This window comes from Hydra vulgaris, chromosome 06 (assembly GCF_038396675.1).
Source record: "Hydra vulgaris chromosome 06, alternate assembly HydraT2T_AEP".
Taxonomy (NCBI): domain Eukaryota; kingdom Metazoa; phylum Cnidaria; class Hydrozoa; order Anthoathecata; family Hydridae; genus Hydra; species Hydra vulgaris.
In genome coordinates this window covers 16,475,285-16,501,419 of record NC_088925.1, presented here as the reverse complement: position 1 = coordinate 16,501,419, position 26,135 = coordinate 16,475,285, and the positions used below count along the sequence as shown (strand labels likewise).

Sequence of the window (26,135 nt, the reverse complement as noted above, 5' to 3'; positions counted from 1 at the left end):
GAATAAACATTTAAAACCATAAAATAAAGGCATTTGGTATAGTGTCTATTGTGAAGTATGTTTTAACGAGGCAGGGCTCTAGCTAGGTTGATGCGGTGCAATGGCATCATTAAGGTTTTGGTCTGGTCTAAATTGACCTAAAATTTAGGTCAAAATTAAAAAATATATTTTTTTTGTAGAAGGTCAAATTCTGTCATAGGGCTTTGTTTTCTTATCTTGCATAGAAACCTCTTTAAAATTTTACTTATTGTACAATGTGGAAAATACAAGAAGAACTTAAATGAACTGCACATCAAAAACGTTGTGTTTCACTTATATATTTTTTGAAAATAAATTATTTTTGGTAAAAAAGAATTCTGTTGAAATAGCGAGTAGAGTTGTGTCTTAATATGATGATTAATGTAAAAGCATTACCAATAATAGTCAAGGAGAATACTAATTTTTGTTTATTAATTTTTGATATAGTCTTATCTTAAAAATACAACCCTAATATAGTTTTCAAACAACCCTCTCTTAACTTTTCAACTCCTTAACATAAGCCTTAAAGAATAGAGCTGTTATGCGAAGAAACAAGTTAAGGGCGGTTGTGGCAGTCATTGTACTCAGAACTAATCCCTTACGAAGCGAGCGGTCTACCACTACACCGCTATTGGTTTTTACAAATAACAAATGTTACTTAAAAAAAAAAAATTTAAAGGAAAATTTACCCATTTTATTTAAAATTTACCGGTAAACTTACCGGTAAGTTTTACCGGTAAATTTTGAATCAAAGTTTACCGGAAAATTTACATCACTAGTTTAGCCACATTTAACAGAAAGTTGGTCATGTGAAAGCGCAAAAACTATTTTAAAAAAGTTCTAAATATCTTAAACTTTATTCGACCTAATAACGCGAGAGAAGAATTTATCAAGACTATTGCTGTTAATTTCAAAATCTTGAAATCATTTTCTAAAAACTTTTGATATTGATTTTTTGCTAGAGTGACAGATAACTAATTTTTTTTTTTGTTGTTGACAACCTATTTCTATTTAACTACTTTTTGCAATAGAATTGAAAAAGTTTTTTTTTTAAAATTGGATTTACTATAAGAATTGAGTTAATGGATTCTTCATTGCATATTATGACAAACTTTAAAGCGGACTTCTCAAGTAGGTGAGTCATCAGATGACCTAAAACTTTCCTATCGAGTGGTCAACTATTAATTGAAAAGCAAAACTGATATCAATTTTATTTTTAAAAATGAAAACTTTGCTAAAACATTTTAGCAAAGTTTTCATTTTTAAACCCCCTGTAACCTAAGATGTTACACAAATATTTATATATAACGTTACTGAATCATATTCAAATGTTGCGCAGTGTATAAAACTTCGTGGTAACTTGTATTGGAATATAAAACTTTAAACTGAACTCTCGCTATATTATTATAAAATATAATTGTTACAAAATAATTAGTACAATATAACTAAATGAATATAATTGTTAGCCGCCAACAACCAAGATTATTCAACCCTTGGTGACTTGTAACTTTCTCTAGACTGATCATCGACAACTCCCCTTTTAACATTTTAACCCATGTTTTTATATGTTTTGCAGACACTAGACGTGTTTTAGTTCATAAACAAATTGTTTAGTTGACCTTGTTTTCAAGCGTTTATACCAAACGTTTATATGCTTCGATTAATTCAAGCATTCCGTTTGAATGGTTCGTTTGCAACCTTTGTAACACACCTATACAAACAAAATTATATCTGATAACCAAGTGATCCATAAGTTTTCATAGGTTGGTTGGCTAATATGAGAGTAAAGTAGAAATGGCTACATCACTTTTAATAAACTATTTAGTTACCACCCAATTACTCACAGGTTCCGATATCTATAAGATCATGCTCTTCCTCTTTCCTCTGTTCCCTTAAATTATCTAGGAAAAGCTAATTTAAATTTGGTCCATCTGATGACACTTAAAAAAGTCTATTTGACCCTTCTGAAAAACCTAATTCTTGGATTTATCAAATAAAACAGATTGGTGTATTAGATAATGTAGACAGTAATTCATATTGAATATAACTAGCTTTGGTGGGTGCACATTGAAATTTAGTAAATAAAACTGCCATGAACTCCACATGGTTTGACATCAACTGAACTCCACACCATTTCTAAATCTGGAATAATTTTACTAAATAATGAAATCTTGAAACAATTGAAGAATTCATTGAATATTTAAAATACAGAATATTATTCATCCAATGAATTTCAATTTTAAGTGTGAACTTGTTTATAAGCACTTTATCTATTATTTTTTGGTGTTCTGCATTCTGATACAAGCTCAAAAACTGGAACAGTTTTTAGAGCAGGTGGCATCAATAATTTAATACTGTTGCTAGGAGACCTCTATGAATACTTTTTAACTTTCATGTGTGATGTTTAAGCAGGTTCTCCTATATCAGCAATATTAAAATTTTTGGAAAAATAACTGAAAATCACAACACCTGTTTTTTTTCTTAAACAGGGTTTACACTGATCTTCATCAGGCCATTTGACTTAAAAAAACACACCTACTTTGAGGCATTTTGAAACTATTTTATCTAGAAAAAAAAACCTAAACAGTTTTTAGGTTTTTTTTTAGTTAAAATAAACATGCAAGCAACATTAAAGAAAGAAAAACCACAACAACAGTAATAGCCACTTAAACAAAAATAGTATTACAAAAAAACCCAAAGTTACAAGAAATAGCAAACATAACTAAATATTATTATAACATAAATATTATATAAATATATTATAAATATTATATATAAATATTATTATAACAAGAAATAGCAAACATAACTAAATATTATTTTTAAAATAAAAAACAAACTGTCTATATATATTTATGATTCATAGAAACCTATTCAGTTTTATAATGAAATCTTTTAAATACTTTAAATATAAATATAAATATACTTTAAATATAAATACTAAATATTTTAAAAACTAATTACTAAACTGCCTTATATAGTATGTACATGATTATTGAGAATCACTTAAGTAAGATGATCTAATAAAAACAAAATGTTGTGGAAGATGCTTGAAACAAACAATAATAAATTTACAAATATGCAGATTTCCAGGGGTTTCTCAGGATTTTTCAGAATTACTAATAAAATCCAGAATTTTCCAGGACAACTTTAAAATTCATGGACTTCCCAGGACTGGTGGGAATCCTGCATATTACCAATATTGCAAAAAACAAATATAAACTAAAACATCAAATAATTTTTCCGAACGAAAACTTTGAAAATTGAAATATTTAATAAAATACCTTTAATAGGATGACATTGGACAACAAGTGCACATAGTTTTAACTTCTGTAAGTCCCATATCCAAAGTACATTTGGCTGGTTGTCTAAAGTTCATACACCTCTAATATTATACATACAATAAACTGGTTATTAGGTGTATTGATAGAAAAAACTAACCATTCTTTGTAGCAATAAATTTGTTGTCAAAACTGAATAAAATTGTACCAATTCCAAGTTTAGGATTTGGTTTTTCTGGATCAGCGCGAACTGAAGGTACAACGAATGGGATTTCTTGTACAACATCTAATGTAAACAACAGATCATATTTTTTTTAAAATAAAATATGAAAACTGGATAATAAAAATATTTTAGATGTGTTATTTAAATGAATTAAGTAAATTAAGTAAAAAAAGCAAAAATGAAATAACGAAAAAAGAAAAAAGGAAAAATGAAGAATATAAATATTTCAAGAGACTAATTAAAAACTTAGTTAAAACCTTTATAAAGTATATACTTTATATACCTATATAAGGTATATTACATTATAAGGTTTATACACATATATAAGGTACTTAACTTAAATTTCATAAATTTAAGAGAAGAGCAAGCAATCAATATTGCAACAAGGATCAATATGTGTTAAAAACTTACCTCATATAATGAAACAGTAATTCTAAATTCTGAAAAATTTATTAAATTTTTGCGAAAAATTTCATTTTAAAGCAGTTAGGCCAGAACAAATTTGTGATTAGTTCACAGCAAGCAAAACAGTGAGCATATTAAGTTAGTAATATCAAACTCATATAAATTTAAAAGCAATAAATTAAAAAAATTATAAATAAAAATTATTTAATTGAACCAATTTAATTTATCCATTTGTTTTAGTTTTGACATGGTAATTAGGGATTAATCCACATCTGTGCAATGGTTCTTTGGAAAAAAATTTAAAGGAAAAAAAAGAGAAAATTTAAGTTTAAAACAATTCTTGAAATATAATCTAAAACAAACTAAATTGAAACTAAACTAAATTCGGCAAATTTGAAAGTATTTTTCTAAAGTTTAATTCTTAACCAGACACAATCTCACATTTTATTATTGAATGCTAATTGGTTGAACTAAGTTTCATTAGAACATTTGCAATTTGCTTTATCTACTTATTCTCTTCAAAAACTTTTATTCAATAATAGAGAAAACAAAACTTAATAAATAAGTATAACACAGAGCAAACCTATTCCAGGGTACTCAAGTTAAGTTATAAAAAATAATTAAAGACTCAATTTAACCACCATATTGAAGAGAGGTCAAAAATGTTGCAGATAATGTCAAAGATGAGAAGGTAAAGATGATACATAATCTGATTAAATTTCTTTCTAATTATGTACTTTAAATATTCTTTGTCCTAGTAACTATTTTGTCAACACTTTCTTATTTTTTAAACCCAAAATCTAGAACTTTTAAAAACAACTATTGTGTAAAATTAGGTAAATTTTTTTAAGTTAAGAATGATTGTGACAGTCCCCTTCAACCACTATTAAGATTTGTGATTTAACTTGAAATTTTGACATCATTAGATTTGTTACGAAGTATAGACTTAGATATGCTACACCAGCAAAACCACAAAATTCCTTTAACCAAATAATTGCAGTTTTGCGAATTACATAAATATTTAAATTAAAATATAATTATATTGCAGATGTTAATATTCTTCTAATTCATTCATAGTTTGTCTGCTTAAGTGATTCTGTTCTCTTCTTTAACCTCAATTGAGCATATTTGAAAATATATCAATATCTGCATAAACTATGAGGAGATTTTTCTTTAATTATAAATCTACATTCTTAGAACTAAATACTTTCCTATCAATTATAAATATATTATCAAGAATGCAATCAACAAAAGTTTTTAGTTTTTCTTCTATGAGCTTCTTAGGTTAAAATTTTTATTTTAATTGAAAAGAAACGGAAACTATACACAAATATATTTAAAACATTACATATGTAACTTTTTTTTTAAATATAATTACACCTTGTTGGGTGTTGAGGTTGCTAGAGACCACTATTAGGTTGGAAGTTAACTGAATGCAAACAACACAGTTAAAAACAAAAAAGCAGTTAAAAGAAGACTTAAAAAACATTAATTTGTATGAGTCAGGAAAATGCGAAGATGGGAGAGAATTCCGAAGCATTAATAATTGAGGAAAAAAGTAGACAAAAAAAAAAGTTTTTTGAGCATTAAGCAATATTTTTAGTAAAAGAATGCAACTTTGCAGTATGCTGAGTTTTAAAAGATTGAGTCTTTGGTTGATGGAACAAATTATGATAACTTGATTGAGCAGCAAACATATTTATAGAAATGAGAAAGAGATATTATGATGGAGATAAGAGATACAATCTTATGATGGGATAAAAGCTAAAATTAGAGTAAGTTAACAAATTTTACAACACAATTTTAGACGCTGTCTAATAGAGATATGGTCTCATATGAAGAATCAGTTCAAATATAAAAACAGTATTCCATACAAGGATAAAGAAAAGATTCATGGAGAGAATAAAATATAAGAAAGATTGATAATCAAAATAAAAAAACTTTTAGCAGATGTTAACTTTGCAATTAATTTTTGGTTTTTGTGATAGGTCAGTGGTGAAGGATAATCTGATACAAGATATATAAAAGCATAAAGTAGAAACCTCATCAATATATTTATCAATATAGAAATATCAATAATATTGAAATAAGCAGTAAATAACTGAGTTTTGATTTGTGATTAGAATTCACCAGCCACAGCAGGTCCCAAGTTGTCATGGAAGAGGGATCAATTTTAAAACTACCTGTCTGTTCTTAGCAATCAAAAGGTGATCATCATCACTTTAGAGGTAAGATTATCAGTAAGATTATTAATATAGACAAGATACAAAACAGGACCAAGGATAGTAGTAAAAAAATTGGCCAATAGTTTAAGAGGTCTGAGCAATCTTCAGAGTTTAAAAAAATTAGAATCACAGATGCTATTTTCCATCAATGGAATCACAGATGCCATTTGCCATCAGACAGAAAACCAAATTTCAGCATTTCTTTAATAGTTAAAATAGCAATAAAGAGAGGTCTGGAGAACACTTTTGTGTGACAAACTAAAAATACTTTTCTGCAACAACAAGTTTGTTTTCTAAATCACAAGTTGTTGCAAAGTTTTAGAGAGAATTGAACTTAGCAATGGAAGCTGTAGTGATTTGAATGTCTAACAGTAAATTAACCCTTTTCATTTGAACTTGCTTTAGCTGTGGTTTTTGAGCCTCTGTTCTATTTTCGTAATGTTGCATTCTCTACAAATACTACTATGTAATGTTGCACTCTCTTTTCTACAGTTACTACTATGGTCTTTGTGATGTTGCACTCTCTTTTTCTGTGTTCCCACAACCAAAACACAGTTGTGTTAGACTAGCCATTTAGCAAAATCCCATTAACCTACTGCAGCTGTTCTTTTAGGCTCAAAAAACTTTATCTATTTTTTCTTCAAAAACATCAATGCTCTGGAATTCTCTGTTCAAGATAAGTAAATATGTGTTTTCTTGATTTTAACAATTTATAATTTTTAAGTCTTACATGTATCATCTTCTTGTTCCTAAATTTGCATACAAGTAGTAACATCTATTTAAACACCCACTTTTACAGTGATTGGTAACACCCATACAAACAGTGGTTGGTAACACCCACTTAGACAGTAGTTACTTGCAGTCTTATTGAAAGTAAATTTGTTATTAAAAACACACATACACAAAAAACTCATCATTTAATGACCATCTGAATTAGAACTTAAAAATAATTTACAAAATGGCAAAATTTTGACAGAATTTTATGATTTTCCTTCTAAACCTAAATAATCAATCTATCATTTTGTTGAGAGATCAATGACATTTGCCAAAGTCCCAGGTCAAATTAGAAATGCCAACTTACTTTAAAAAGTATTAATATGAGTAATCAATTTTTAAAAATTACATTGACTAGAGCCAAAATGATGATCAGATCCGGACTCCCATGGCAATTTTAGGGTTTTTCGCTCCTGCTCTTGGTAAACAATCTATAAAAATACAAGTAGTAATATAATAAAAAGGTTATAATATATATAATATAATATATTAAAAATTAAAAAAAATGTCTAAATACAGACAAAATAAATCAGAACGACTTTGTGTTTTCAGAAATTTTTCTAACATAAAAGTAAACAATGCATAGTTTATTTGTGTACAAACTATTCTTTAGATCTAAAAATACAAAAATACAAAAAATTGCCTGGTTAAAGCTTCTTTAAATCTGGGCATTTAATCACTAAAAAAAAGGTGCATACACTATGCATCTTCATTATGCCACATCACAAGAAGACATTAAAACTTGCATGCTGGGGCAAAATAAATGGGATTTGCCATCATTATGATGAAGGAAGCATCCCTTAGGGAAACAGTCTTAATCATTTTACTTGTCAAAACTTGCTTCAAAACAAACAAATCCACAATCAAAAAAAAAAAATGATCAAGCTATTTTTAAACAAAAACTTCTGCCAGAAAAACCATTAAAAGATTTCAACTATCAGTTATCTACTTTTTAATTAAAATTCTTTTAATGTTTTAGCTCCCCAAGGCCAAGAAGGCTGTTACAGTTGAGGAGTCAACTTTAAATGTGGTTACAACCCTCTCTCAACTCTATAACTCTGAAACACAAACATTTGACAAATAAGGTTGAAACAAGAAACAAGAAACAGAGAAACAAGTTGAGCGTGGTATTACCAGGGCATGGGTGGGGATCAAACTTGAAACTTCTCGCTTATGAAGCAAGCGCTCTACCACTACACCACCACCATTTTAACTGGAGAAAAAAAAAGCTATGGGACTTTCACTTTGGCAATATATTTGGATTTAAAAGATTACAAAACTATTTACTTTGAATTTTGAAAGTCTAAAAAAACTTTAAAAAGCCAAAATTAGTAATATCTAAAATCTGGGGCCAATGCTATAAACATAAAAAACGAAGTTTTTTCCGTAAAACACGAAGTTTTTACCGTAAAAAGCGAAGAAAAAAAAAGTCCATTGCTATAAACATTCAAAAAATACCGTTTTTGAGATAAAAACTTCGCTATTAAATCCAATGCTATAAACGAACAAGGAAATCCCTTTTTCAGATAAAAAATACGTTTTTTCGAAAAAAAATTTCAGATAGATTTTTTATCTCTATTTTAGATATTTTCTTCGTGATTTTTAGCGGCCATTCTTGGAACAACGTTAGCACTTTAAAATCATTGAACATTCTCTGTTTGTGTTTTTATGTAGATATTTTACAGATAAAACTGAAAAGGATTTTGGTAATTAAACTAATTTAATTTAATTAAACTAATTTAATTTAAGTAATTAAACTAATTACTTAAAATCTGCATTTAATCGATTATTCAGTTCCTTGTTGGTTTTCCTTGTTAGGTTTTTGATAGTAATTTTGGTTAAACAAATTTTTCATGTTTGACTAAAGAAAAGTATATATAGTCGACAATTATGCCATATAATACACAAATACACAACAAAATAAAATGCTGTCTAAAGAACTTAAAATGTTACTAGCAATAAAGATCAGAGAAAACAAAGAGGTTCTTCTTGGGAAGCTTAGTATGTTTTAATTAGCAAACTATTTAAATAAAAATATGTATAATTACATTATATTTTATATATATATATATATATATATATATATATATATATATATATATATATATATATATATATATATATATATATATATACATATATATATATACATATATATATATACATATATATATATATATATATATATATATATATATATATATATATATATATATATATATATATATATTATATATATAATATAGGTAAGCTTTTTTAGGTATGATTCTAATTATAAAATAATATATTATTATAGAATATTTAGTATTTTACTATATAAAACTATATTATACTATATATTGATTATTTATTTTCTCTACTTTTAGGTCCATCTATTACTATGAGGCATAGAAATAGAATTTGGGAAGACATAATGTCACATTTAAATAGTTTAGGGGCAAAAATTGAAGATATCAACCAGCTGCGTAATAGAGAATGGGATTATTTGCGAAGAGCTACAATGCAAAAATTTGCTAAAAGTCTAAAAACAGGTATAGTTTTGTTATATATATATTTATGTGTGTGTGTGTGTGTGTGTGTGTGTGTGTGTGTGTGTGTGTGTGTGTGTGTGTGTGTGTATATACACACGCATATATAATTAAATATTTTTGTATATATATAATATATACAAATATATATATACATTTTTTAAAGGTGCTGCAGGGAGACAACTAACAGAATTAGATAATGTTGTCTTAGACATTCTTGACAGGAAGTCAATAAATGTATCTGGAATCAATGTTCCTGATTTTAATATCTCTTTTTGTATGACAGATGATGCATTGTCATCCACTCCCAACCAACTTTCTACTCCCACTGCCACCCTTTCTTCATCAAGTAAAGAAGTAAACTTTACTTTGAAACAATCTTCTGATACAGCTTCTTTTATTTCATCTATGTCTGGTATATTTTTCTTTATTGGTTAAGACTAGTTGTATTATAAGATATATATATATATATATATATATATATATATATATATATATATATATATATATATATATATATATATATATATACATAGATATATATATATATATACATATATATATAGATATATAAATGCATATATATATAGATATATATATACATATATTGTATAGTTTATAGAGTTCTATTTTATTCTTATATAAATTCTATACAAATTAATTGTTTATATTAGATGCAAGAATTGATTGTATGTTCTCCCCTAATTTAGACAATACCACTCTTGTTGGTGATAGTCGTCAGATACTTCAAGGTAATGCAATTTCTAAATTGTTTTTTTTTTAAATCTCAGTTGTTTAATTTAGTTAATTGTAGGTTTTAGACTTATAATTATATAACAGACAACATCAATTTGTGCTTAATTTTTTAAAACTAGTATTTCCAAAACCATCAAAAACTTCTTATTTTTAAAGGAATCTAAACCACCTTTCTTATTATTTTAGTTAACTGATCTTGTTTTGACACCTAGAATTAAATTTTAGATTCAATTCAAAATAAACCATCAATGGGGGCATTAAAAAATTTAAAAAGAAAACAAGCTAGAGAAAGTCTCTTGGTAGATGGAAGTTTTAAAAAATTGAAAGTAAGTGTTTTAGGGTTAGAAAAAGAAAGATTAAAAAAAAGAACAAGAGTTAAGAGTTAAACTTTTGAAATTGGACGTTGCCCTCAGGCAACAGCAAATTCGAAAAGAAAAGGCTTTAACAATATATTACACAACAGCAACAAAGCTAATGCATGAGAAAATGCAACCTTCAAACCAGCAACATTTTGTGAATACAGACACGGTATTTTATTTTTTATTTTTTAAATTAATTTGTAGTAATATTTAGTATAACTTTATCATTAAAAATTTTTTTTTGTTTTAGGAGGAAATTCTCTTGCATTAAGAGAAAAGCTACATCATAATTTTATGTTAAATTTTAAAAATTATTGTATAAAAATATATACTATATTTAAACATTCGTCTTGTATAACCATGACCAATTACATTTTTTTAGTAACAATAAAAAAATAACTCCAATCTGAAATTGTTATTGTTATTTCATTTTTTTATCACCATTGCCTTACAGTAATAAATTCTGTAAAACTTCACACAAACATTAAGACCAATGCTGTTGCGATGTGAAATAGATACAAGCATTACAACTATAAAGTTAACAAATCTCCTATTATTTTTTAAGCGTGCTCTATAAAAAAACAAAATATACATACTTAAAAACAAATATAAACATATATTTTTATAGTCTAATTTTTTATAAAAATTTCTTGCATTTATTAAAAAATCATTGTGTAAATTTTTTTCCAATTTTAATTCAACTAATTTAGACACAAATCTATGATCCATGTCTAAACAATTTTGATAGATCCTATGCTCTAGAACAAATTGTTTATGAATTTTCAAACAATATTTTTAAGTAAAGTAGTTAAGTAGCTGTAATCGTCTATTCAAAGCTCTATCATTCTGATTTTCTTGAGCTAGATTTTCATCAGCTTGTTCTTCTTCGCGTTCTTCAAAGTCATTACCGTTGTCTCCATGTCGAATACACAAGTTATGGATAACAAATCCACACATGATAAGCTTAGAGGCATCTTCGACCTTATGCAAACGAATTCCAGTTTTCAAAGCATAAAACCTGTTTTTGACAATTCCAAAACATCGCTCAATTATGTTTCTAGTTTTTCTTTGTGCTATGTTGAAACGTTTTTGAGCTCCGTCTGGATCACCGGGAAAAGGTGGAATTAACCATTCTCGACATGGGTACGCAGAGTCAGCCAAAATTACAGCTCCATTAAATGGAAGCTCTCCAATTTCAAACTTGTTCCATAGGTTGCAATTTCTTAGAACCTAATAGCAGTAAAGTCACAATATTTAAATTTACTGTAAGTTACATTATAATACATTATATTAGTTAGTCTAAGCTACATTAAAATTAGCAATCATAATAGTTCAAATAGTATGTTCAAATATGAACATTCCGAAGAGTGTCACGTACTAGTTGAATAGCCGGCATTAGTGCACTAACAGTTGTAAAATATAACTTAGTGACAGACTTACATGTGCATCATGCCACCTTCCTGGACTGTTGGTCGATGCATAAAATATGAAATTGTCGGGTCCACATACTGCCATTGCATTTATGCTATGGACATGATGGCGATTGATTAGAGAATCTTCATCTGCTTGAGGAGGGTTAGAAAGGAGTATATGAGATCCATCCAGGACACCACATACGCATGGAAAACCTCCGATTTCCATGAACTTCTGTGGAAGAGTGGAGCAATCATTGGGCCACTTTATGATCTCTTGTCGAATCTAATCTTATAGGATAACAATTTTTATCTTTACTAAACTTAGTTTTTAATTTACTTACTAAAATAAAAATAATGAGCAACTTTATATGACAACGTAAAACTTTCAATAGTTTTATTAACTTAATACACTAACATTGAAAATAGCTTCTCTTACACTGTGTATAATACGATAAATTGTGTTGGTAGAGATTCCATGACAGTCTCTGAGAACATGAAAAAAAACATTTGTGCCAATAAAATGAAGAAATGCCATTATCTGGAAACGTACTGAAATGCTTTTATTTCGCTTAGTATAATGTTGCAAATCATCTTTAAGCCTAGTTTCTAAAAAATCTAATACAGCTCTTGGGACTCGATACTGCTCTCGAAAAACGTTGTCAGAAACATCTTTGTTAAAAGAGCGACCATTAAACTAAAATGAAATTGAAAAACAAAACAAAAATATAATTTCTGTGCGTATTTAGTATGATTTCTGATTTTGTTCGATAACAAATCATTAAAAAAACATCAAAATTTAGTAATTTTAAGTAATGCTTTAAACTCCAACCTCTCGAGGCAATCGGTGGCGAAGCTCATTTTCTGCAACTTCGAAATCTAAATCTTCATCCGAAAAAATTAAATCCATGTTCCTATTTTAATTTTACACAGTTTTTTTAAACACCAAATACTAGAATGTAAAAATATTTATAAAAATAGAATAGACAGCACAGCCTACTTAATAACTAATAAAATTTATTTAGTAGGCCTACTTAATAAAATTTTTAAAAAAAATTGTTGTTATCAATGACGTATTACGGATATAAAAAGTGTGTGAATTTAAGTGACGTATACGTTTTATGCTTTATAGCAATGGCCGAAAAAAATACAAATAGCGATAAATTCTTCGAGTTTACGCATTTTTTTACGTGTAAATAATTTACTTTAAAAATTGCGTTTTTACGAAAGATTTTTTTTCTCGAAAAAAACTTCGAATTGTTTATAGCATTGGCCCCTGGTCAAAATTTAACAAATCTAAAAACTGGTCAAAATTGGTCCAAAAGTCCAAAAGCTGCACTTACCAATATAATTTATGTACTCTATATATAGTTTTCTATAAATTCATGTTAAGCATAAAAGAAAAAGAAAATTACAAGAAAAACGTATGTGTACAATTAAAAAAAATGTAAATAAAAACACTCACAACATTTCCGTTGTTGATTTTAGAAACATGTTTTAACTCCGTTATTGGCTTCCAGGTTATGTTATTCAATAAACGCACCTAAAGCAAAATAATATGCTTGTAGAAATTGCAGTTGTATTTTAAGGCATTTAAGTAATAGATTTAAAATTTTTTTTTGAAGTTTTAAACAATTAAAATTGTATGTAACTTGATAATTGTGACTCACAGATTGATCATAACTTCCAATAGCTAAAAATTGATTTGAAGGTGTCCATGCTACAGATTTAATTCCTAACATGCAATCATAAGCGGAATAAGATGTAATCAAGCGACCATCCAAAGAGTAGATTACAACCTTGTACTAAATCAGAGAACTAACTTAAAAGGAAACCAAATTAATACAATAAGTATGAATCAATGCAATACCAAAAACCATGATTATAATATAATGGGCTGAATAACTGAGACAAAAAAATTTATCTTTCTACCTCTATCTTTGTATCCCAAACTGCTATCATACAATTGTTAGGTGACCATGATAAATCAAATAAGTCTTTTGTATCAGTTTCAAAATGCTAAAAAATTATTTATTAAATTATCTATTTGATTATCAAATTATTTTGAAGTTATTAAAATTATAAACTTCTTGTTGAAAATAAAAAAAAAACGAACCTGAATCATTTCCCATGTATCACAAACAAATATGCTAATAAAATCTTTAAAATTACGACGTTCGGCAACAGCCAAATACTTTCCATTTTTTGAAAATTCTAGTCCTTAAATAAAAATATAGCATTCAGTAATGCAATTGATAAAAACATTAAATAAAGAATTAAGAATTTTTTTTAATCCAGAGATAAATTGACTAAATAAAACTTTTGCATATTAAAGATGTAACATGTAACACTTTAACAGACAATAAACTAAAAAAAATAAAAACACAACATAAAACCTCAAATTGCAAATCATCCTAAATTATGAATACAAAAGTATGGTAATAATTAACTGTCAATTGTACAATTTACTTTTGGCACCAGTGTAAATGTTCCAGACTACAGAGATTCTAATCTTATATATCTAATTTTTCCAGATTACAGATTATGATCTGGTATTATTGAGTCAGTGTAATAATCAAGAAAAAGTGTCTTTAGAATGTCCATTTAGTATCAAGAATAAATGCAACTATGTATAGAATTAAGGGTTAAGTACTTTGAAATCAACAAAATAAAGACTCATAATTTTTTTAATCTCTTAATTCTCATATCTTGCTCTATTAGTTCTCCAATAGTTTTTCATATCTTGTTCTCTATTAGTTCTCCAATAGTTTTTCATACCTTGTTCTCTATTAGTTCTCCAATTGTTTTTCATATTTTGTTCTCTATTAGTTCTCCAATAGTTTTTCATATCTTGTTCTCTATTAGTTCTCCAATTGTTTTTCATATCTTGTTCTCTATTAGTTCTCCAATAGTTTTTTATATCTTGTTTTGTTAATTTATTTTATGATTTTTTTTAATGATACCCTTAAGTATTTTAAAACAAGACAAAAAAATTGAACCGATAAAATGTTAAACTAATGTTGAATTGATATGTTTTGAAAATTATTAATAAGTTTAGCAAAAAGAAACAATTGATTGTTAGTATTTTTCCCTTTTTTTTAATAAAAATATTCAAATTTTTAAATTCCAGACATAAATAATTTAAATCTTATACTTTTTGAAATGAATTTTTGAAATGAATTTTTGAAATAAATTCCAAATAATTTAAATTTCTTTCAAGCAAAAACTATTGTAATGAAATAAAAATTAGAAAAAAAAAATTATTCAAGATTCAATGACCAGCTATAAATAATCAGAAAGTTCCAAAAAATAAAGATCATATAAAATAAAAATTACTACAAATTTTATAACAATTAAATATTTGCTGAAATAATATTCATCGATCCAAGCTAGAGAATCTTTATAATAATGAAAATTAACAATATCTTGCCAAAATTAATAGTTTATTTTGCTAGGATAATTGTAAATAAATGGAAGAAGTAATTATTTTAAACATTTATTAATATTTCTTTTTTTTTTTTTTTTGTAATTCACCTCCCCAAGGCTGAGAAGGCCACTACAGATGAGGAGGCTACTTGTGGTTATAACCCTCTCTCAACTCTATAACTCCAAAACACGAATCTTGACAAACAAGGCCGCTGCCCGGAGAAACAAGTTGAGCACGGTACTACCAGGGACGTGGTGGGAATTGAACTCGGAACTTCTTGCTTATGAAGCGAGCACTCTACCACTACATCACTACTGCACTAAATATAGATTGATGTATTGATTCCCAAAGCTTTGAAAGTACAAACAACAACTTGAACATATCATGGTCAGATACAGCTATCCACAAAATTTTTTCAAAAATTTCAGAGACACTTTCTAGATGAGGGACACTTTCTGGGCATGTTTCTTTGTTGCTTGTGTAGTATTCAGAATTCACAGGCATGTTATCACCTGCAAAACAAAAGTTCTTTTCACCATTAATGATTGTGATTTTGTAATACAAAACTGGTTAGAAACTGGTTAAAAGTTTTTTTGCTTCTTTTTTTTTTTGATTTGGGAACCTTTTATAATTTTTCTGAATTAAAAATTCATATTTTTGAATTGATAACTAACTGTTTACTTGATTTACACCAAAACTTATAATTTTATTTGATGTCAGTCAACCAGAGTGTTTTTTCCCCAGAAAAAGACTTGCTGGCTATAAGTCTTTTTAAGTGATCATTGTACTTTAAGCCATTCTATAATTTTTTTTTTTAATAATTTACAATTTCAATATTTTTTATATTGAGGTTTTTTACAATAAAAATTTTGACACCTTTTTAAAAAGACCTCATTATGCTGCATTTAAACTTATTTTAAATAAACCTACTTTAAATAACAAAATAAATACTTCATAGATTTTTTTATGCTAACGCAAAAACCCTATGATTGTTTATTTTACTAGAATAATTAAAAGTTCCTGGAAACAATCATATTTAACATATTTGATCTCTTTAATTTGATGTCATCTTTTTGTCTTCATTACATTTTGAAGAAGTTCTTATCTTACCATTATTTTACGCATGATTTGCGCTATTTAGTCAAATAAATAAAACAAAAAATTAACATTTGTAATTTCAAAATAAAATTTGGTCTTTTTCTAAAACAATTGATAAGCGAAGTGATGGCAGTATATCAAATGACTTTCTTATGTCTTTCAAATGTGCAAAACTGGCTTCACCAGCAATTTATAAAAGCAAGAAGATTAATGAACTGCTTATAGATGCAGGCAGATGAACGACCAGTAGCTCATTTTAGAAATAATGGTTAACGAAGTTTAGTCAATACCAGAATTACCAAACATTATGATCTCACATTTCTAGAACCTTCCTCCTTTTGTCACAATGTGACAAAAGGAGGGAGATTTATAAAAATGTGTGACAAAAGTATGTGTATTTTATGGATAACTCCTTTGCACTTATGGATGCATTCCTTTGCACCTTATTCTAAAAATGTATTTGCTTCAACTTCACTTATTTCCTCTAAACCTCCAAAAATTGTCTTTTTTCTTGTTTGAATTATGTACTTTTTATTAAAAATCAGTTCTTTTTTGCAAAAGGAATCAACTGTTACTAAACATGTCATATCACTATTTATTGAAATTTCATTATTGTTTATTATTAAAACTTCTCTTTCCCTTCTCTAAAACTTATTTTGCTACTAGACTTTCAGTGTGGTCAATTAAAAGATCACCCTATGATCTTAAATTATTTTTTGAGAATTAGAATCATGTTTAAAAACTTGAGAATTATCTGGTAGATAGTAAAAGCATTACCTCTTCATTACTTCTTCTCTTATTTATATAAACTCTGGTCTTAAATGAATCGGTATTAAGAAAGATATCAAGAAATATTGGCTAACAGTTTAGATCAAAATTTGAAAAAAAATTGCATTAAGTGGTTCAACGGAATGGATCGGTGTAGAGGGTAATGGAAATTTTATTGGTCTTCTAGAATTGATAGCCCAATTTGAACTAGTTCTAAAAGATTATATTAATATGATATGAACATATTTTGGTTCTAGCAAAACCTTATACCAATCCATTCTCGTTTAATCCACCCCTAATGCATTACAACTTTCTGTAGTTCTAAGATATATTAATTCAACAGAGCCTTTAAAAAGATTTTTATTTTTTATCAATATTGAGGATCACACTGGCACAAATTTAGTTGACGTCAATTTTTTATTAAATGAAGTTACATTAAATATTTTAGACTGCAAATCTCAATCATACAATAATGCTACAAACATGAGTGTAAAGTACAAAGGAATGCAGAAAACTATTATAGAAAAAAAAAGCCAGGCAAAGTTTTTACCATGTACAGAGTATATGCAAAATTTGGTTGGATTGTTTGCACAGAATTTATCAATTATTTTGGAATATTACAGCAGATTTAGGTTTTTTTTTCCATCTACAAAAAGATTGGGGTGTTATACAAAAAATATCTGATTGGTGAAACCTTTATTAAAGACAAGATGGAATGCTTGAGCTGATTCTGTCAAGGTAATAAAAAATGATTATGAAAATATGATGGATGCATTAACGAGTACTACTAACAGCAATATTTTTAATACAGCAGCAAGAGCAGAAGCGCAAAATATTTATTCAAAAATGAAAAAGTTTGAGATTGCATTGCAAACAGTTTTTGGAACAAAAATCCAGTATCCAAAAATGTTGCTGATTATGTTCAATCATTGAAAGATTGTTACCATATTATTAAAGCTAAGTTATTGCTACCTGATGTTGACTATACCTAAAGAAAACATCGAATTAAGAAAAGATTTTATGGTGATCCTGAATCAACTGCATTGACTGTATTGAGCCCTAAAGAAAATTTTAAAAAGCATATATTTCTTAAAATTTTGGACACTAATTATTCAAATTTAAAACAAAGAGCTGTGGCATATGAAGAAGCTCACATAGCTTTTAGATTTTTATTGATACTAATATTACCAATGAGAATTTGAAAAGGTGTATAGAAGTTGTCAAGCAATACCATGGAGGTATCCATGATTCAATATTTCATAAAATTTTGAATCATCAATATCTCTATTGCATTGTTTGCAAAAAAACTACTTCGACACATTCATTTTGTTGACTAAAAAAACAAACAAATAGGTATAGCATATCCTAACCTAGAGACGATTTGAGAATTTTTCTATGTTTGATGATTACTAATTGCTCTAGTAAAAGAAAATTTTCCAAAATAAAAAAAATAAGGAGCTATTTAAGATCAACAATAACACAAGACAATTTAAATAATTTTGCTATATTATCCAGTAATGTCAATCTGATTGTGCTACTGTAAACATTGTGCTGCTGCAATTTCAAATTGTAACAATTACTTCCATATCTATTAAATTTTATTTAAAATATTCATGGGTGGACATCCTCAAGATCTTTATTCAGGCCATTTCGGACCCAACAACAAAACATGCATTTCTGTCAAACAGTGTTTACATCAAAAGGGTGACTATAATGGCATCTAAATATATAATGGTCTGGATTATTTATTCAAATAGATATTAAAAGTCTTGCATAGAATGAGCATACTTTGTTTTTTTAGTGTTTATAGATTTTTGTATGGTTTACATGTTTGTTTTAGATTGGAAAGCATTTTATGCTTCCAAGCTTTTATGCTTGCTTCTGTGGCAAGAGGTGAAACTGAAATGTACTGCTCCAGAAGTAACTATTAAAATCTTATGGATATGCAGTGTAAGATATAATTTTTTAGCTAATAAATAAAGCATAAAACTTTAAACATAGTGCAAATAAATTTTAAATTAAAAACAGCGAAATTCTTAATTTATAAATAATATTTTGTAAAAAAAATACCTTAAATTGAGATGAATAGGAAATTCTTTTTGAGTTTACATTAACTTTTTGAGCCCAAAAAATTAAGGTAAACTCAGTTAGGTTACTCAGTGTGTAAAATTCCTACTTCACCTGACTATATGTATTCACCTGGTTTTATGGTACAAAAACATTTTGATTACATTGATAAGAATATTTTATCCTGATAAAATTGCAATGAAATATTTATATCTGAAAGATATAGAGGGGTTGAGGGAGAGAAAAGTTTCTCTATAAAGATTGCAACCATAAAAACTCAACTTGAAGCAAGCGCATTGATTTTAGAAGACATCGTTTATTCAAGCTTTTTTGGTGCTTCAACATTGAATACCAATTATCAACAGTCTGGCAGTTTATGCAAGATATTTATAGGTTAAAATACAGTACTTTGTCAAAGGGAGTGGTTGAGCTGCAATAGAAACATATTTAGCAAGAACACTTGCTAAATATTTTAAAACTATTTTATCTATCAAACTATCTGTTAAACTTACATGTTAATTTGTTATATTTAAGTAACAGATTGAACCCGTCAAATTATCCGTTCAATTAATGAGAGAAACTCCATTAGTGAAGGAGTAGACTGTAAGAGTTTCCGTTAATTTTAATTGTGTAGAAATTTTGAAACACCTTATTCTTTTTCATTAACTTCCATAACATTCTCCCATTGATACTAGTAGATTAATCAATATTTCAAATTAATCAATTAACATAAATTTTCAAAAAATTAGTCAAATAATTGTTAAAATTAAACTTTTTGCAATTTAAAAAAAAGTTTATTGTTACTTATGAATTTATTTCTCTTTTTTTATCAGTGATGATCTTACAAAGTATAAGTTATCAACAATGTCACTTAAAAAACTAATAACAAACATAATTTAAAACTAATAACAAACATTCTTAATAAACTTAATATTAAATAAATCAGCTGCACTAAAACTTCTTTTTTTTTTCTATTGAAAATAGGAGACTTAACATGATATTGTAAATCTTTTTTTTAAAGTTTGAATTTTTCCATTGTTTTAAAGTATTATCAATTCATGTTTAAACACAGTTAAAAATTTCCTGAGGTGATGACTTACAAGTTAATCCTTTGACTTGCTGCTGATCTTGTATGCAATTTTTGTTAATTCTTTAGCTTTCGTTTTGTTTTTTCTTATTAGTTCCACATTACAAGTGGATTCAAACTCAGACTCAGATGCTACTTCTACTTCTAGTTAAGTTTTCATTAGGTTATCCTTATGTAGAAATTAAGGCACATGTACTTCCTTGCTGTTTTAGCAATTTTTTATTTGGTTATTTTGAAGATTGGCAATTTTGATTAATAGTCATCTGAATTATGTAAATAGAACTAAGCAAACTACCAATATCGTAATTTAATTTTTCACTAAACCTCCTCAGAGGCAATAATAAATAATTTTCAATCAAACTATGTTTTATTTTGTTGTTAATATTTTGTACAATATAAATATATTTTTAACAATAAAATTTTAACAGATTTCTTCAGATCAGTCTTCCCAGTTTCCCAGTGCCATAACACTTAACACTGCAACATCGAGAGCCTGAACAATATCAGAGATATATTTTATTTTCTTAGTGTTGAGGAGGATGTCATTACGCTGGTAAAAATCAAAATCAAATACTAATACTGTATGACCATGCTTTTTTCGGGGCTTGGGATATCATTAGATTTCATCAAAAGTTTTTTTCACAACATCAGCTTCTGCAGTAGGTTGAGTAAATTAAAAGACTGCTTGAATAACAACTACAGATTTTAACTGTTTTTTTTTTTATCTACTCCTTTATTCTTTTTCTTGTTTTACCTCCAACATAGCTTAAAAAGTCTTTTTTTTCTTTCTTCTTCTTTTTGATTCTTTTTGGTTACCTGCTTTTTCACAAATGCATTTCACAATTTTTTTTTTGGCATTGAATAAAAGGCGTATTAAATATTAAAAGATAAACAAAAACAACACATTAATTATAAAGACACACATATTAATGGAGTTACAACTTAGCCCTGTTAAATTAGTCCTGAGCTTAAAAAAAGGTTCTATGTACACCAAAGGAGTGCCTCAAGGATAGCTAAGCATTTATCTTCCACATTTGCCTATATATAACAAACGCTGTATTTGTCAGGCTCTAATGTTACAGCGTGACATAAAAACATGTTAAAAAATAACTTTTACATTATTTTATAAAATAGTTTTTATTTTGTAATTTAGTTGTAATGTAGTTATTGTAATCATCTTTATGCTTGCACTAATCTTTGGTATTTATAATAAAAAAAAATAACTGTCACATGTTTAAAAAATTGGTTCTCATATATTTTGAAAATGGTTATTGCCACAAGTTTTAAAAAATGGTTATTGTGGCATGTTTTAAAAAATGGTTATTGCCACATGTTTTAAAGAATGGTTATTATTACAACTTTTTAAACAATATTATGCTTAAAAATAATTTTTTTTTTTTTAAACTTGTGACAGTTTGTGCAACTTTCTATTATAAGTACCGAAAATGCCAAACAGCTGATTACAATGCTGAACACAATTTCTAGATTTCTTAAAGATCAATTCAAAATTTGAGAGTTTTTCTTTTCTTTTATTTCAAAAACTGAAATATAAGCATACCTTTGTTTGCATGTTTTGGATACTTTATATATGAAACTGATTTGCTAATTAATGACCATACTGATATACGAAGCTATATTAAAAAAAAAAAAATGTCTAAAATGGTTTCGGTAAATATTTTTACTAAAAAATTCACTTTAATGTAATTATTTAGGATTATTAATAAATTAAAGCTTTTTAAAAAATTTTTTTAATAAATTGATCAAGGAAAAATAATTTTCCATAAAACTCAGGAAATTTACTACAAGCAACAGGAAAACCGACTGTAAATATTTAAAAAACTTTTTACCATCATAGGCATCTATCATTTTTTCAAAAATATTTAAGTTGCATGTGGTTGAACTTTTAGATTTAAAGTTACAACTTTTAATTAAAAAAATAAATCAAAAAATTTGCCAAAAATACAATTAAAAAAAAGTGTCTAATGATTCTGTAAAAAAAATAACTCTACATTAAACCCTGTCCATTGAATGATGTCTTCTTTTTTTTTATTTATTTATTATAAATTTAAAAATATACCACTTATTTAAAAAATTGCTAAAATATAAAAATATATAATTTTATACAATACATATGTTATACAATAAATATACAATAAAAGCAATAAGTGGTTACTAAAAAATATAAAGTATGTTGATTGATAAATAAAAACCAGATTTTTCTCATGTTATTAAAGATATTTATGATTATTAATACATTTATTTTGACTTTAATTGTTCACAATATTGCTGTCATTTTGTTTGTATATCTTCCATTTTAACTTTTTCATTTTTTTTAACATATAGTTTTTTTTGGAACTAGATCAAGTTTGTAGAACAGATAAACTTTTCAATATGTATGTATTGCCAATAAAAAATAGACATTAAAGTTGGTTAAAATATGCTGAAGGGACTTTTAGGTGGGAGGAACTTAACTTTAACAACATTTTCTTCCAGGTTGATTTTAGTTACAATGCCACTCCACTACTTACTATCCTAAACTATATTATCTCCTAAACTTTTTCTAATATTTTTTGATTATCTCCTAAAGTGACAGCAACAGGTTGAATTAAATCTTTCTGCTAAGTATTATTGTATAACTAGTATTTGTACTACATCTCTTTGTTTCAAAGCAAATAGGTGCAGTTCAGACACCTGTCTACATTTGTATGTACTATGCTTGAGGTGTAGTATAGAGAGATAAAGACACTGAAAATTTAATGAAAGAACGATACTTACACCTAGCACCACTTGCATTACATGCACCACTTTATTCTTAATAATGGAGATTTTGAGTAGCTTATTTGAATTTCTGAATTTTTTTTGAATAACACATATAGTTCCTTTAAATTATTACAAGGTTAAAGTTCATGCTGCAATGTAAAGTTCATGCTGCAATGACTGCAATGCAATGAAAGACAAAGCAAAAGTTTAACTTTTCAGCTTCCTCTATTACATTAATATTCAAATGACTACAATGTCCATCGAAAATCAGTAGTTATAAACATCATCAAGTTAAAAACATTTAAATAATGAGAATGTGAACAGTTAACAACAATAAATATAGACTTCAAAGAAAATCAGATTCCCTAAACAGTCATTTTTGCTCTAATTGAGGCAAGTAGCCTGGTTGTTACACAAATTTTTTTTTTAACAAATTAAATATTTGCATTTTTTTCAAAAAAAAACAACGTATTCCACCATGTCTGATACATATCAACCCTCGGAATTAGGGTCAGCATTCAGCAATGCCGACCTGAAAGTGCTTGAGGTCTGCAAAAAATTGCCGACCTCATTTCTATGTTTTATGGTAAGACCTTTATATCAAATAATTTTTGCTGACCTGATGCTGACCTCTAAAAGATTGAGGTTGACAAATTATTGCCGACCTCATTTTTCCTAATTCCGAGGGTTGCATATACAGGCATACTATCAACAAATATTCAAGTAAGCTTAATAATATGTCTACTGTAGTTATGTAGGATTTTTTATAACATAGCAAAATTATTTTTCTTTCTGAACCAAATAGAATCTTTAATCAGAGCTCTATTTGCAAGTTTTACTAAGTAATTTTTTGAAAAAGTGATTTTAAAATTATAGATCTAAATTTTTTTATCGTTTTTCCAGTTTGACTTATTGTGACATATAAGTAATGAAAAACACAGAAATCAAAAAAAAGAGAGCATTTTTTGAATTCTGTATTGAAAAGCATTCTAATTTATTCTTTTTAAATCTAATTCACACCTAACAAGGCTGCAAGTAACTACTAATAAGTTGGGAGTTACAAAAAAACAAAGAGTAGAGCTAAAGCAAGGTTCATAGCAGTTTTTGAAATCCATTTTCCCTGAGTTTTCTCTGAGTATTTCCAGATTTTCACCTGTTTTCAAGTACTTATTCCTTGGCATTTGAATGGTGAAAAGTATATAATTTTTCCTGTTAATGTTAAAGAATATGATGGTAATGTTAAAGAATACTTTCGCAACTGAATCCATGGTCCCATAATAATTTTTATTAGAATTTTTTAAGAAATTAGATACTTCTCCTTAATTAATTAATAGCAATCCATTAAAAATCTGTTAAAGGAAGATTTTTAAGTAATAAAAAGTAGTTTAATAAGGAAACAAAGCTTAAAAAGGAAAAAATTAATGTAAAAAATATATTTAAAATCCAATCAATTAACAAAAAATCCAACTAATGTAAAAAATATATTTAAAAATGTTTGCATCTATCATATAATCTTTCTATGCAGTTTATTGATAGTTAAACCTTACTTCGTTTTTTTTACCAAGTGTTAGCTCTAATTTCTTAATTTCTTTGTTTTTCTTATTTTCTTTTTGTTTCATAGCATTAGCTTTAGAAATTAACCTTAGATCTTACTTCTCCTTGGCTTCCTCAACAAATTTTACAAAATCAAACTGCAACATTTCACTGGTTTTTCTTTAGTTGATCTCGTCTTGTTTCGACATCTTTTATTTCACAACCTTGCCATTTATTTTGCTTCTTTTTATTAGCGTCTGTGATTGAACTTATGTTTCTATATCTTTCATAGGCTGTGGTTGAACTTATGCAACTTCTATATCTTTCATAGGCTGATTTTACATTGATGATCATTTTGTTTGTAATTTTGTTATTATGTGGCTAAAGATTATGTGACAGCATATAATCTTTTACTAAACATCTTGCAATTATTGATTTTTTTTTAATTCCAACTTTGTTTGAGTACTGTGGCATTTATACTAAAGCATCTCTCAACTGAAGCTTATCCATGACTTAGTGTCAAAAATATTTTGACAGTTGATGCCAACTCTTTATATTTATTTAGGTTGCACTTTTTAAAATAGAAGTCATCTAAACTATCTCTATCTCTATTGAACTCATAAAAGTTCAATAGAGATAGAGACAGTTTGATAAACCCTTAATTCTCTAAAGAAATATGTAAATTAATTTATAGCTTTATCAGAAAAGACTAGTGAAAGATACTTCAAGTTAACAAAGTGAGTCAATAAAGATTTGTACTTCTTCTCAGCGTCTTCTAGGGCCACTGCTAATTGCTACCAATGCATTAGGGTTAAGAACCTGAGAACTGTGTACAAACTCTAATGGAGTTCTCTCCATGAACTTTTCAATTAGTCGTAAATAAATGTTAGTGCAATCTTTATAGAAACTTTGAATATCAGGATTTGTTGTTATATCTTTCTTTTGTAAAGAAACTAGTCTTGTTTCAGCTGCAAACCCTAGTTTGATTTTGCTTAAGTAGACTTTTATGAAAGTCAACTTCTGGTATAGACCAAATGTCAATAACTTCAAGTTTCACAAACAAGCTCAGTATGATCTGGAACAATCTTTCTGCCACTATACATGAAAGGAATCGTTGGCTTGTCAGTTTGGTATGCCAATAAATATGGCTCTAATATACTGGCATCAAATCTAAAAATTTCAAATTTTAAAAGAACAAGTGTGTCTTTAACAGCTTTTTTGACAATTAAAAATTTGGGTTTTGGGATTTGGGTTGCTTTGAAGATGGTAACTTTTACCAAAACTCGACCAACTTGTATATATTAGGCCAGATTTAATCCCACAATCTGCAACAGATTTTCTTTCAACTCACTTTGTTGCACAAAAGAAAAGAGGGTATTTTTTTGCATTCATGACCGTTTTATAACCTTGATGC

The 26,135-nt window shown here is 27.3% G+C and overlaps 3 protein-coding genes across 5 annotated transcripts in view; 1 reads left to right on the top strand and 2 right to left on the bottom strand.

Annotated features, from left to right (window-relative positions):
- LOC100205122 (WD repeat-containing protein WRAP73) overlaps nt 1–26,135 on the bottom strand; it is a 67,571-nt gene that overhangs the window by 6,166 nt on the left and 35,270 nt on the right. The window contains exons 5-12 of the mRNA XM_065799366.1: nt 21,987–22,059; nt 14,098–14,201; nt 13,914–14,000; nt 13,652–13,786; nt 13,447–13,524; nt 7,276–7,357; nt 3,460–3,585; nt 3,303–3,386 (exon numbers count right to left, since the gene is read on the bottom strand). Of these exons, the coding sequence (XP_065655438.1) occupies nt 3,303–3,386; nt 3,460–3,585; nt 7,276–7,357; nt 13,447–13,524; nt 13,652–13,786; nt 13,914–14,000; nt 14,098–14,201; nt 21,987–22,059 (769 nt within the window). The remainder of the gene's footprint in view (nt 1–3,302; nt 3,387–3,459; nt 3,586–7,275; nt 7,358–13,446; nt 13,525–13,651; nt 13,787–13,913; nt 14,001–14,097; nt 14,202–21,986; nt 22,060–26,135) is intronic.
- On the top strand, nt 8,563–10,729 carry LOC136081676 (uncharacterized). 3 transcript variants are annotated; one of them, XM_065799370.1, is made up of 6 exons: nt 8,563–8,632; nt 8,745–8,927; nt 9,293–9,457; nt 9,621–9,869; nt 10,165–10,206; nt 10,436–10,729. In XM_065799370.1, exons 2-6 carry the CDS (start codon nt 8,852–8,854, stop codon nt 10,594–10,596), a joined length of 693 nt encoding a protein of 230 aa, XP_065655442.1. In that variant the 5' UTR covers nt 8,563–8,632; nt 8,745–8,851; the 3' UTR covers nt 10,597–10,729. The 3 variants fall into 3 exon arrangements, with proteins under 3 accessions (XP_065655442.1, XP_065655440.1, XP_065655441.1); XM_065799368.1 differs by having other exon boundaries at nt 10,129–10,206; XM_065799369.1 differs by lacking the exon at nt 8,563–8,632 and having other exon boundaries at nt 8,684–8,927; nt 10,129–10,206.
- LOC136081675 (putative nuclease HARBI1) lies at nt 10,898–13,399 on the bottom strand. Its single transcript, XM_065799367.1, has 3 exons — nt 12,400–13,399; nt 12,010–12,267; nt 10,898–11,799 (listed from the first exon to the last, which is right to left on the bottom strand). The coding sequence occupies exons 1-3, from the start codon at nt 12,517–12,519 to the stop codon at nt 11,365–11,367; spliced, it is 813 nt and encodes a 270-aa protein (XP_065655439.1). The 5' UTR covers nt 12,520–13,399; the 3' UTR covers nt 10,898–11,364.

Coding starts and splice junctions, on each gene's coding strand:
- LOC136081676 (XM_065799368.1), top strand. CDS start 8,852: ATGCTGTCTAAAGAACTTAAAATGTTACTAGCAATAAAGATCAGAGAA. Junction 9,870..10,128: donor TTTTATTTCATCTATGTCTG/GTATATTTTTCT, acceptor TGTTTATATTAG/ATGCAAGAATTGATTGTATG. Junction 10,207..10,435: donor TAGTCGTCAGATACTTCAAG/GTAATGCAATTT, acceptor ATTAAATTTTAG/ATTCAATTCAAAATAAACCA.
- LOC136081675 (XM_065799367.1), bottom strand. CDS start 12,519: ATGGCATTTCTTCATTTTATTGGCACAAATGTTTTTTTTCATGTTCTC. Junction 12,268..12,399: donor TAAGAGAAGCTATTTTCAAT/GTTAGTGTATTA, acceptor CTATAAGATTAG/ATTCGACAAGAGATCATAAA. Junction 11,800..12,009: donor GAAGGTGGCATGATGCACAT/GTAAGTCTGTCA, acceptor TACTGCTATTAG/GTTCTAAGAAATTGCAACCT.